Source organism: Lactuca sativa, chromosome 6 (assembly GCF_002870075.4).
Source record: "Lactuca sativa cultivar Salinas chromosome 6, Lsat_Salinas_v11, whole genome shotgun sequence".
NCBI classification, from domain to species: Eukaryota; Viridiplantae; Streptophyta; class Magnoliopsida; order Asterales; family Asteraceae; genus Lactuca; species Lactuca sativa.
This window is the reverse complement of record NC_056628.2, coordinates 4,226,817-4,241,010: the sequence shown is the minus strand read 5'-3', so window position 1 is coordinate 4,241,010 and position 14,194 is coordinate 4,226,817. Positions and strand designations below refer to the sequence as shown.

The window sequence follows — 14,194 nt, the reverse complement described above, 5'->3', positions numbered from 1 at the left end:
GGGTTTCATTTATAGCCTCCATTGTCCAGAGACGAAACCCTAGCCACCCAACTTCATTCTTGAGCTTGTGTGATAAGATTAAGGCTCTTGGTGTGCATCTTGAAGATTGTGGAAGAAAGGGAGCAAGGAAAGGAGTATAGATCCAGAGTTTGGGTGACATTCCAGATCATTTGAAGGTATAAAGCTTATCCCTTGGCTGTTAATCATCTAGATCCCTTTTCTAGCTTATCTTTTGTTACATTTTGACCATTTCCAAGTGGAATCCGGGTGATAAGCCTTGGAGGATGGATTGGACATTAGATCTGGACACTTTTGAGCTCTAGAAGTTCAGAGTTGTTGGCTTTATCTAGCTAAGGCTCCATGTCTTGACCTTGAACTTCTTATTAGCTTGGATTTGGTGTTCTAGCCTCATAACCCCTTGCATGCACGTAAAGTTAGCAACTTTACGTGCAATACTAGCATAAGGAGTCCAGATCTATGATTTGGAAGTGTGGTATATACTGAAATCGACAGATTAGAGTTGTCACTAGGAGGACTCGACGAGTCGGGTCGCAAACCCAATCCCTTCTATTATGAGTCGGATCAGTGAGTGGGGTTAGAGAAGGACTCAGACAGTCTGTGTACGTGTTGGACATGAAGATCATGGTAATCGACAAGTTCGAGGAGGAACTCGGCGAGTCCAAGGCAATATCCTTAGCTGATGAAGATGGACTCGACGAGTTGTAGAACAACTCGGCGAGTCTGTTGAAGATAGTCCCGAGGTGTTAGATGAAGGAGAACTCGTCGAGTTCTCGCTAGACTCAACGAGGGGAGTCAGGGATTATTTAGGATTTGAGGAGCATGGACTCGGCGAGTTGGTAGAACAACTTGGCGAGTCGAGTCAACTGGAAGGTTGACTTTGTCCAGAGTTGAGTTAGTTAACCTCGGGAGGACAGTTTAGGCTAAGTGTTATTATTGGTATTGGAAGTTCAGGGAGCTAGAGGAGCAGCATTTCAAAGAGCTGTCAGTGAGCAGCCATAGGGTTACTGACCGAGTTCAGCAGTTCAGGCGATTTTCCTTCCGGTAGGAACGGGTCTGCGGCCACAATGTCGGCCCGTTTAGATAGCAGTAGTTCTGGACTTTGGTCCGATGTAGTAGTTCAATATGCTTGATGTCTTTGTGATTCAGGCATGTTTGTGTGTTAGTTAGTCCGGACCTCGGTCCGATGCAGTATGCAGTATATGTGCTTATGTTATATGCTATGATCATGTTATGCTATGTTCAGTTAGTCCGGACTTCGGTCCGATGCATGGGGCAAGGCCCCAGTTAGTCCGGACCTCGGTCCAATGCATGGGGCAAGGCCCCAGTTAGTCCAGACCTCGGTCCGATGCAGGGGGCAAGGCCCTAGTTAGTTCGAATTTCGGTCTGATGCAGAGGGCAAGACCCCTAGTTAGTCCGAATTTCGGTCCAATGCAGGGGCAAGGCCCCAGTTAGTCCGGACCTCAGTCCGATGCAGTGGGCAAGGCCCAGTATGTGCTTTATATGTTATTGTATGGTATGTGGTAGTTTGGGGGAGCTCATTAAGCTTCATGCTTACAGTTTTCAGTTTTGGTTTCAGGTACTCAGTTTTCAAAAGAGGAGCTCGGGAAGATTGCAGTGCACACACCATTTGTTTAGCCTGGGATGTTTATACTCTGATATACTTGACAGTTGTTATAATATTTTGGGATACATTGTTTATGATTTTTATATGAGGTTTATCGACTATGGTTTTTATTATTAAATTAAACGAAATTTTTAGACTGTGTTTTTGGGATGTTACAAGTTGGTATCAGAGCCTTGGTTTGAGGGATTTGGGCACACTTTCGGGTGTGTCTGAACTCAAACTAAGGAAATGGTATAAAGTTTTCAAGAGAAAAACCATGTTTACAAAAGGATTTTGAGAAAAGAAAACAATTTTAGAAAAAGTATAAAGAAAAGAGTTTTAGAAAAAGAGAAAAGAATTTTGAAAAGAGAAAAGGGTGTGGTGCATGCAACTAGCCGAGCTCAAGTAAGTACTCCCGAATTACCCATACAAGTTTATGCTATGATTATCAGTTTCAATTTCAGTAGAACAACATGCTAGAATAGGACTAAGGATCTAGGAGGATGCCTTATGTGTATGCTATATGTGTTTCAGCTTTATGAGAATTGCATGCTAGTATTGAGTAGACTGTAGTAGGATAGCCTGTTTAGCTTATGCCTGATAGTATGAGCTTAGCATTGTATGCTAGTACAGTTTCTCGTTATGAGAATAGAGTTGCTTGAGTAGTTTCATGTGTCTGAATGCTGCTTGCTTTGTGCTTTATAGGACTTTGAGTGATGAGAGTTAGCCATCAGGTGAATACGTCACGTCACATGTGATCAGGGTTGAATAATCTCAGAGTGCTGGATTTGGCCCTATTGCGCAGCTCTCGTCTGAGTCTAACCGTTGTAGGGACGAGTCTTTTACTTGAAGTCTTATCTGATCCTCGTCACATGTGATGTATTCAGGTGAGGGATAATTGGCATTACAAGGAGGCCTTCAGCAGCTGAGGATTGGTTTGGGTGGAGTCAGAGATTTTCCCTAGGGCAAGCCTAGGATGAGAGTAGCAGAGATCAATAGCAGTAGAAGGGACGTGGTAGAGTTAAGGCAGTTCTTGAAGAAAGTACGGATAGATGTGGAAGGTAATATAGGCCCATACTACTGAAAGCAGAGGATCTCTACTCAATTCAAGAGGGGCCAAGACAAAGCCAGAGAACTTGCAGTGTGTATGTGTAATCCCTCAACAGTGAAGTGTATTTTAATAGTTATAGTGATATGCTTTCAGCATGGTGACATTGCGTGAAAGGCCAGTGGGCGGATCAGGCGCCGGAGAGGGATCAGGCTCGGGTTTAGGGACCGAGCAACTCGAGGAGCGTATGAGAGAGTTTGTATCAGCTGAGATCACGCGCAGTATCTTAGACCAGACTCATGCGATCTTTGGCACGGTCAAGGAGGGTATGCTAGAGATTTTGGATGAGAGGATTGGAGCCTTTTGCGCAGAGAAGATGGCTTAGATAGGAGTGCTTACGTTGACATTTTGAGAGTTTAGAGCTTGTGAAGCACCAGATTATCATGGGGATAGGGACCCCATTGCTAGTAGCAAATGGTTGGCAGATGTTGCCAACGCTTTCCACGTGAGTTAGTGTCCCGAGGGGGGACAAGGTCAGACTCGCCGCCTGTCTTCTGAAGGGCAGAGCGCAAGATTGGTGGGAGGAGGTTGTTCATGCCTTGGGGGATGATGTCGCGTTGGACGCGATGTCATGGAGTGATTTATCGGCTAGGTTCAGGGCTGAGTTTGCACCAGCTATTGAGGTGTAGCAGTTGGCATGAGAGTTCCAGGATCTTCAGCAGACTATTGAGATGATGGCGGAGATCACCGCCAAGTTCAGGGAGAGGGCTCTCTTAGTTCCGCAGTATGTGGCGGACGAGGAGATGAAGAAAGCTCGATATCATGAAATGTTGAGATATGAAATCAGGCAGTTTGTGAGCAGGTCCAGCTTCAAAACGCTGGAGGACATGATTGCTCGGGCCAAAGAGAGGGAGATTGATCTGGAGCAAATCAAGAAGAGGAAGTCGGAAGACGTTCAGGTAACCACGGGTTCAGGCAAAAGGCCCAAGGGGTCAGATTCGAGATCAAGGGATTATCAAAGTCGCAGTCGATGCGGAAGGTCGGGCAGGACGCACGAGGGTGCGTGTAGGAGTGGTAGTGGTGGTGATTCTGGCTGCTTCCGGTGCAGTCGGACTGGTCATTTTAGCATAGATTGTACTGTTACCACCACTCAGGGGTCAGATCTGATATGTTTCCTTTGCAGTCAGTGGGGCCACAGGAAGGCCCAGTGTCCGAGTTTGTTTCCGGCAGTACATATGATATCACCTGTCCCTGCCACTTTGAGGATCACTGACGGCCGTCAGGGCTGGGTAGAGGCGCCTGCGGTGGGAAGCATGGCTTTTCAGTTGTCTGCAGGGGAGTCGCGAGCAGTACGTGAAGAACTACCCGACAATATTGGGCTAGCAGCTAAGCTTCAGGGTCAGTTAGCGACTACTCAATCGATTAATGAGGTAGTTGGGGTAGCTCAAGAGAAGGAGATTGGTTTGGTTGGGCAGTGCAGTAAAAGGAAACGAGCACTTATTTCAGGACAATTGGGAAGAAGTGAAGAGTCATACTCAGCTGAATTGGGTGTTGGAAATCGGGAAGACCTTGAGGATTGTTATCTGAAATGATTAGTTTTAGTCTAAATGACCGGGTGAAAGGTCAATGGAAGTGGTCAGCAGGAGTTAGATTCTTCCGGCAACAATGTTGAAAGTAGATTGCAGAACAGTTGGACGTAGCGGACTTCGAGGACGAATTCTAGTTTAAGTGGGGGTGAGTTGTAACACCCATAATCCGAAAGACCAAGAAAGGAAAGAAAAGCCCTTAGTCAAAGGAGTCAACTCATAGAGTCCAAGGAGGAACTCGACGAGTCGGAGCGTGACCCGTGTCGCAGATTAAGTGACTGACTCGGCGAGTCAGGGAGACTGACTCGGCGAGTCTGGTCTGGGTTGAGAAACCCTAATTTTGGGACTTGGCACCCTATTTAAGCATCTCATTCTCATTTCTAGGGTTTCATTTATAGCCTCCATTGTCCAGAGACGAAACCCTAGCCACCCAACTTCATTCTTGAGCTTGTGTGAGAAGATTAAGGCTCTTGGTGTGCATCTTGAAGATTGTGGAAGAAAAGGAGCAAGGAAAGGAGTATAGATCCAGAGTTTGGGTGACATTCCAGATCATTTGAAGGTATAAAGCTTATCCCTTGGCTGTTAATAATCTAGATCCCTTTTCTAGCTTATCTTTTGTTACATTTTGACTATTTCCAAGTGGAATCCGGGTGATAAGCCTTGGAGGATGGATTAGACATTAGATCTGGACACTTTTGAGCTCTAGAAGCTCAGAGTTGTTGGCTTTATCTAGCTAAGGCTCCATGTCTTGACCTTGAACTTCTTATTAGCTTGGATTTGGTGTTCTAGCCTCAAAACCCCTTGCATGCACGTAAAGTTAGCAACTTTACGTGCAATACTAGCATAAGGAGTCCATATATATGAGTTGGAAGTGTGGTATAGACTGAAATCGACAGATTAGAGTTGTCACTAGGAGGACTCGGCGAGTCAGTTCATGGACTCGGTGAGTCGGGTCGCAAACCCAAACCCTTCTATTATGAGTCGGATCAGTGAGTGGGGTTAGAGAAGGACTCAGCCAGTCTATGCCTGTGTTGGACATTAAGATCATTGTACTCGACGAGTTCGAGGAGGAACTCGGCGAGTCCAAGGCAATCTCCTTAGCTGATGAAGATGGACTCGGCGAGTCAGTTGAAGATAGTCCTGAGGTGTTAGATGAAGGAGAACTCGTCGATTTATCGCTAGACTCGACAAGGGGAGTCGAGGATTGTTTGGGATTTGAGGAGCATGGACTCGGCGAGTTGGTAGAACAACTCGGCGAGTCGAGTCAACTGGAAGGTTGACTTTGTCTAGAGTTGACTTAGTTGACCTCGGTAGGGTTGTTCATTGTTTGGATAAAATCGAATTGTCCAATTGGACAATTTGGATTGGACTATTTGATTCGGATATTCGGATTTTTGGATTGGTTTTCAACAAAACCGAATTATTATTTTGGATTTCAGATTGGTTTGGTTTTATAAAATAAGAACCGAATAGTCCAAAAAAACCCAATAACAATTTATTATGTATTTATTTTCAATATATCTATAATTATTTATTAATTTTATAATTTTTTTAAAATAAATTCAAAAGGTTTTACCTAATAAAAGACATTAATATGTACTTTCTCTCAAAAGTTTTGTATCTATTAAATAATAAACTATAATATGTCTTCTTAGTGGTTGTTTATAAATTTAAATCACAAGTAAATAATTTGTTTTTGCTTCTTGTTTAAAATTAGGTCATATTATAATTATATTTCCTTTTAAAATATTATGGTTTTTGAAAACCGAATTATAAAAACCGATCCAACCGAATTATAATTGGATTTGATCGGATCGGATCAGATTTGAATTTAGTTTGGACTATTTGGATCCATATTTTGAAAACCGAAATCATTTTGAATTTACTTAATTGGATCGGATCAAACCGATCCATCCAAACGAACACCCCTAGACCTCAGGAGGACTGTTTAGGCTAAGTTTTATTATTGGTATTGGTAGTTCAGAGAGCTAGAGGAGCAGCATTTTAGAGAATTGTCGGTTAGCAGCCAGAGGGTTACCAGCCGAGTTCAGCAGTTCAGGTGAGTTTCCTTCCAGTAGGAACGGGTCTACGACCACAATGCTGACCCGTTTAGATAGCAGTAGTTCCGGACTTTGGTCCGATGCAGTAGTTCAATATGCTTGATGTCTTTGTGATTCGGGCATCTTTGTGTGTTAGTTAGTCCGGACCTCGGTCCGATGTAGTATGCAGTACATGTGCTTATGTTATATGTTATGATCATGTTATGTTATGTTCAATTAGTCCGGACTTCAGTCCGATGCAGGCGGCAAGGCCCCAGTTAGTCCGAGCCTTGGTCCGATGCAGGGGGAAGGCCCCAGTTAGTCCGGGCTTCGGTCCGATGCAGGGGCAAGACCCTAGTTAGTCCGGACTTCAGTCCGATGCAGGGGGTAAGACCCAGTTAGTTTGGACTTCGGTCCGATGCAGGGGGCAAGACCCTAGTTAGTCCGGACTTCGGTCCGATGCAGTGGGCAAGGCCCAGTATGTGCTTTATATGTTATTGTATGGTATGTGGTAGTTTGGGGGAGCTCACTAAGTTTCGTGCTTACAGTTTTCAGTTTTGGTTTCAGGTACTCAGTTTTCAAAAGATGATCTCGGGAAGATTGCAGTGCACACATTATTTGTTCAGCCTGGGATGTTTATACTCTGATATAATTGACAGTTGTTATAATATTTTGGGATACATTGTTTATGATTTTTATATGAAGTTTATCGACTATGGTTTTTATTATTAAATTAAACGAAATTTCCAGATTGTGTTTTTGGGATGTTACACCCGCTCTGCTCCATTTTTCTGTGTTCTCACTTCTTGCTTACCATTGTCGTAGACCTCATCGGAATTTCACAATTTCACCCATATTTGCTCCATTTTTCTCCTTTTCCTTTTCACTTCTCCTTACTAAATTTCTAGCATTGATGTGTATTTTGTGTTTGTAGATATGGATGTGTATTTGTATGTATATGTGTATTTTGAATGTATTTTATGTATGTATATGTGTTTTTGTATGTACAATCCTATGTATATTTATGTATATTTATGTATATGTATGTGTATTATGTATGTGTATGTATTTTCGTATGTATATATGTATTATGTATGTGTATGTATTTTCGTATGTATATGTGAATTTTATATGTGTATTATGTATATATGTGTGTATTTGTATGAATAGAAATACATATTAATAGCAGCGACGCCTTTAGTGGCGACGAAGAGCATTAGCGGCAACGAATGGAGCATCAACGACGACCAATGGAACATCAGCGATAACCCTTTAGCGGCGACATGTCGCCGCTAATACCTTTAGCAGCGACATGTTGGACCTTTAGCGGCGACGCATAATACTCTTATTTCTATTGGACTTGTTGAAATAGAATCTCTCTCTCTCTCTCTCTCTCTCTCTCAACATTCTATAACTACAGTTGATTGCTCTAGACTTTAGTCTGCTAGGAGTCACAAATCTCATTATTTTCTAACATAAGAAAATACATTATTGTTTAACATAAGAAAAGGAGAATCGTTTCTTATAAATTCTATACAACTCTATCAATACATTATCCACAATACAATGAACTCCATGTTACATCATCATTCTATATTCTATATAACTCTCATTTTTTTTTCTACAATGAATTTAGCAAGTTCAATGAAATATATGCAAATAGTTATTTAAGAATTAAAAACTTTTTTTTCCCGTTGAAAGACTCAATGGTTATTAAACTCCAAATCTATTGAATGCTAATGTGACATCTTATAATGATAGAATTTTATTAATTGAATGATAACTAGGCTTGCCACCTCATTCAATTGTTTCCTTGAACTCTCCATTATGGATGCACTCAATGAAAACGAATTCTTTTCACTTTTCTTATTATGTAGGTTGGTATTATGGGTGTAACAATTATACGTACGTTGCTGCGAGGAATATAATTTCCATACATAAAATATTTAAACAAAAGTTAATTAACTCCATTAACCCAGTTTCATAGCAGGGATTGTAATTTATTCATAGAAACTTCACTAAAGAAATCTGGTTTGGAATTTACATAAAAGAGATCCAGTTGCATCTTCTACATGTATGGAGACTTACGAGCCTACACGGATCCGGTTGCAAATGCAGACTTTTTTAGAGATTTTCACATATAATTTAATTGCAAGGGTTCCGGTTGGAAAATCGGATGTGTAACAGATTTTAATGACTTTATATATACTGCTTTTTGTACCAGTGTTATTGGTTTTCCAACAATAAAATGCAGATGTAAACCTTCTTTAGTTCTCTTTTCAAGTTGCTGTTATCCTTTTCTTTACTTTTTTTGGTTTAGCTAGTGTAAAGCATGTGGCACTCCCTAGGAAAGAAGGAGAGCTCTCTCTTACACCTTTCATAAAATTATACTTCTCCTTTTTCCTGCTCTATGCAAAGTGCTCCATTACAGTTACCAAAGATCGCCTCATCATCCTTTTAACAAAGTTAAAGCTCTCTCTCTCTCTCTCTCTCTCTCTCTCTCTCTCTCTCTCTCTCTCATGCAAGAAAGAGAAAAGATTAATTACTGGACTTTATATTCTTGCATAACGAAAATAGATAACGAAGAGGTATAATATATTAAATGATGATCACAAATTTGATAGGAAGGACATGCTTATCAAAACCTCCTCCCTTTTGTTGCTTTCTGGCTTTACTCATCTCTTTCCTTTTTCTTTTTCTTTCTGATTTTCAGTGGGGACCTGAATCTTGTTCGCTAGCAACTATTCAAAATCATAATGATTTTGAAATGAATAGTACGTAAAATCGATATGTATTGTATCATCATCATCATCATCATCATCGCCACCACGTACCATCAGCATGCATCATGTCACTGTGGCCTTCCCAAAGTGAACTCGAGATTCGGTTTCATTCGTGATGAGTTCGCTTCTGATAGCCTCTCATAGTTGATCATGCCCTTTATAATTTCCTTCTGAAAGAAATTTATGTCATCAAAATCCATTCTGAACATGTATATATATCCACAAAAGACAAATATTGAAATCCTCTCGAAAATCCAGCATGTGAAGATCAAAAATGTTTTTTTCATGGCCAACATTAAAGCAATTCTTTATGGTATGCTGCTTTATTATCAGAAAAAATACGCCATTTTAATTATAAGGCGACGTTCATTACTAAACTGTTATATATAGGTACTCTATCAATCTAGCTATATATATTGTATTAATTCCTATTTTATTCTATTTGTTTGAACAAATATATCATTTAAAAGAATGGCGAGAAACTAGGAGTTACGATCGAAACAACCACACATGCCAAAAAAGGTTTGCAACGCTATTCGTATCCATAAAATCGATGAAGATCGCACTTCATCCACTATAAGGGTTATAGTGGCTAATTAATTTAATTAAGGATTTGAACATGAATTGCAGCCTTTAAAGGATATCATTTTCTTTGCTTTTAGCTTTAATGCCCCTATCTTACAAAAGGAATAATTGAGCCTTAAATATATTTGCATGACTTGACTCGGTCTTTCAAAAGCCTTCATCTTTTCTACCCTTTTTTTCCCACTTTAGATATTATTCTTGTTAAATAAAGCAATAACATTATAGGATGCTATTAAAAGTGGTGAAAGGAGATTCATCTAAACTTAAAAAATTGAAAAACTATGTTCAACTATAAATCAAAAGGAGCATAAGATATATATAATATCTTACCTTAAGAGTTGGTATATTTATTTGAGAATCTTTATGTTTGCCATGCAGCCAAGCTTCCCTGCTAAAAAGAACAGTACATATTGAGAAGGGAATATTTCCAATCAGTGGGAAGCCCATGCAGAAGGAAAGAAAGAAGAGAAAAGGCAAACTCATATAAAGAAAGTTACATCTCACTGTGTTGATATAAAGTTAAAATCAACCCATGTGCAATGTCATTACCCATGACATACAAGATGAAAAGTGGGGTAAAACTGGAAGAGCATTTGGAACACATATACATATACATATATACTCTCTATATACACATGGAAACAGAAATTAAGAACTGAACGTACAAGGAAGTTTCAAAGAGAGCAAATTCAGCACCCTAAAAACTAATTCTCACATAATTAATGATGGGTCCATCATATAATTAAAGGTCTTAGCTTTGGCACCAAGTTTAATTTACAATCATGGACCCCAATTTGAATGACCTTGTGAAATTAAGCCCGTGAAATCAAAAGGGAAAAATAGATATGCTCATCTTTGGTTATAATTAGTTTTATAATTAAATTAGGAGCCATTGATTAAGAGATTTTCTTTCATCACCACGCATTGTTGAAATTAATCGTTGATCAGTAATCCAAAGATAGGCTACTTAATTATGCCTGTAAGCTTACTCCTTTAAAATCAGAAAGTCACATGCATGTTTGAGTCACCGGATCAATATATTATATATGTGTCGCTAAATCTGTTTAAACCCTAATTTCCACTGGCACTATGCATGTATACTGAATGACAACAGTGTTTTAAAAGGAATTCTAAAATTACCAAGGATGACACGTTTATACTTTATATATATAGTACAAACATGATGAGATATAAATGCTTTTGACCTCGGTCAACACTCAATAGCTACGTACCATTAATTGTATAACTCTAATTATGAAGTTTGTTAATTAATTTGTTACCAAACACTATCTAGATTGCCAAAGCATAAAATAAATATAATGACATGTACATACTCTAGAAATTCATGTCCATTGAAATGTTTTCGTGATTTGTTGTCTCTTTTAATATTTTTCTTAATGATCAGTGGTTCGGGTGCAGAAAATGAAAAGTTCACTGCTAACCTTGAAGAATTGCTCCAAAGTCCACACTGATTATCTTCTTCTGGATGAACCATAGATCTTCCTTTACGTTCAGCTGATGAGTTTGTTCTCTTTAAGTTTTGAATTTCTAGCAATATATCATCGGAAGTATCCCCCGATAATCCATGTTCAAGATAATCCGATTGGCCTAGTTAGATATAAAGACCACCATTTCGAATTTAGTAAATGTGATACACGCACCTTAATTAGTTATAGTTTTAAAATTACAAATTAAAGTATATATAAGTCAAAGAAAGTGATTAACCCGAAGAAGCTGGTGCTTTGTCAGTTGTTTTAATGGTTCTATACATCTGCAAAACAAAAGGACGTAATCACTTAGATCATTATTTCATTTTAATGTGGTTCTCTTTTCATATTAAAATGATCCACAAATCAAGTGTAAAACTACTGATCAAGTAATCAATCATTGATAAATAATTGTATTCGTCATGTACATAAGATTGAAAACAAATTTAATTCGATGATATTTAATGTTACGTGTTGAATAATAACACGTCAAACATTATAAATTTAAATCTTTCTCTTTCCTTTTTCTTTGGGAAAAAGCAAGTTTAGGTACAAAGCATGAGTAAATGACCACATACTATATGTTGGTGAATGTGACCATGCATTATGACTGAACGTATTTATGGTGCATGCCCATACAAGTGAAAGTGATCTGGCTAAATGATTGACCATAGTTCGTAATGGTTAACCATGGTTGTGAAATCACATGTGATGCTACATATACATATGCATATCATTGATAAATGATGGCGTTTTCTGTACTTTTTTCAATATTAAGTTCAGGAAAAGGAGAATATTATAATATTATCATTGGCTTCAACTAAAAATATTTAAAAAGAAAAACTAGACTGCGTGTAATCTTGTATCAGCTTGGGTTCTGTGTCAGTGATTTCAATTCCTTGGTCTTTGTTGTCTTCTTATGAATGCTACTCTCGTACATCCATTTTATATTAAATTTATTCGATGCTTTGTTTTTGGTTTTTTATTATATACATATTTTAATTATATATATATATATATATATATATATTTTACAAACAAGTCTCTAAGAAAAACAAATCAAGATTACCTACTTCAGGTGATGATTATAAACGAAGAAATAAAAAATTTAGCAAAACATATTTTTATGTTTTGGGAAAACCCATTGTAAGAACATTATTAGACTTTCTTGAGTATGGGGGAAATTTAACTCAAAATATTCAAGAAATTAATATCTAGCTAGAGACATATATTTGTATGTAAGTTAATGAGACGAGGTTTTGTGTGCTATTTAGAGATGTTTCTTCTTTTAGCAATTTTCAACATAAGTTATGCTGCTAATAATAAACCGTCAATAAAAGTCGAGGTCTTTACCATATTGTTTACGAAAGGAAGAGACATGTATTCTCATACACGACAACATGTAGGCCCCACAGAATTAAATCCCATATAGGTTTACCACGCAAAGACTTTTTTTCTCTTAATTATTGAGAAACACACATGTATGAAAAACAAATACATACATAATTGACATGTATGAAAACGTGTTATATTCGTTGGATATATCTTAAGGAACTTAACTAATTATTTGTATATATAAAAAATTATGGATGTAATTTACTGTAATACATATATATATATATATATATATATATATATATATATATATATAACAGGGAATTATGTACATTGTACGTGTATAAATTAAAAAAATAAGGGATAAAATAAAAAAAAATGTTTTATTACTTGAATTGTCAGGGAAAAGTTGATTGTAAAATTTATAGCTATGAAGAAGTGTCAGGTGCAGTAGCAGTAGCAGGAGAAAAACAAGTGCCGAAGATTAGACATACCTGTCTCAAGTAAACAAGCTAGCATCGGAATTTGAAAGTTTTAATTTAATTATAGGATACAGCATGGTTTTCGTTGTTCAAAATAAAAGCATGGTTTTCGTTGTTCAAAACAAAAGCATGGTTTTCTTCTATTAATTAACTAGGCAAAATTGTTTTTCTTTTTGTTGTTTATAAGCCAAAAATAAAACGAAACATGAGCATGGTTTTCGCTGTTAATTAAAAACAAAAAAACATGGATTTTGTTGTTTATAAGCCAAAAATTACGTGTATAAAAGTTAATAAATTTCAAGATTCTTGCGCAACTTAAACCTAATACAAACAATTTTTCTCATTTCCGAATAATAATAAGACGTGCTTCTTTATTTTTATTTTATTGGAAACATGATCATAAGATTGGGTTACCTGCAAGTGAGATTTAACATGTGCTAATGTGAGATCCTTAACATCCATTAGCTCAAGGACTGACTTGGGTGTTGCTCCTATATTCATGATTAGAAGATCATTTTTATCAGTGAATGAAATGCAAAAGATAAAGTTGGAGGGAAGAAGTTGTAATTGACATGGATGAACTAAACTAAAGAAAAGTCTAATTAACATACTTTCATGGCCACCCAAGAGCTCAACAGCATGGACAAACCGAGCATGAAGGGTTGTGGTCCACCGCATCCTCGGAGCTCTCATGCTTCGTTTGGAGGAAATCCTCGTAGACAAGAATCTTGACTGGGCAATATTATTGGGATGAATTAGAGAAGAAGGTGTATTACTAGTAGGCGCAGTAGTACTACCGGTGCAAAAAGAATCTAGAAAAGGCTGATGTTGATTATGAGATAGTACTGTGATCTTAGGAAGATTGGTGTTATGGTAATAAACAGGAACCCCTTTTATAGGTCTCAAGAACCCTAGCTCTGATCTGAACCCCAGATGATGATGGTTTTGATCGGTGAGATTTGTTCTGTTGATATTTTGGTGGGAGAGGAGGTGGTGAAGATGGTTAATGTCTGGATTGGTGGAATGTGTTGGATGGGGTAAGTTTAGCCCGGAGGAGGGTTCAGGTCTTGTATGGTGTTGTTGTGAGTTCAAAGTACTCTTCCAGAAATTCCCTAAATCCAAATCATGATGATCTTGCTTAGTTGTTGATGCTGCCCAAGTTGTTGAAGTGGGTTTAGTGTTGGGAAGGCTAATCTGGAGAGATAAGTCTGGTTGTGCTGGAAAT

The 14,194-nt window shown here is 38.1% G+C and overlaps 1 protein-coding gene across 2 annotated transcripts; it reads right to left on the bottom strand.

The window, feature by feature from the left end:
- Positions 1-8,798: 8,798 nt before the first annotated feature.
- LOC111886949 (probable transcription factor KAN2) lies at positions 8,799-14,194 on the bottom strand (the record flags this gene model as incomplete). Of its 2 annotated transcripts, none has more annotated exon segments than XM_023883192.3 (6): positions 8,799-9,250; positions 9,996-10,056; positions 11,108-11,273; positions 11,391-11,436; positions 13,384-13,460; positions 13,581-14,194. In XM_023883192.3, coding segments are annotated over 6 exon segments (1,066 nt in total), but the record flags the coding sequence as incomplete, so codon positions are not given.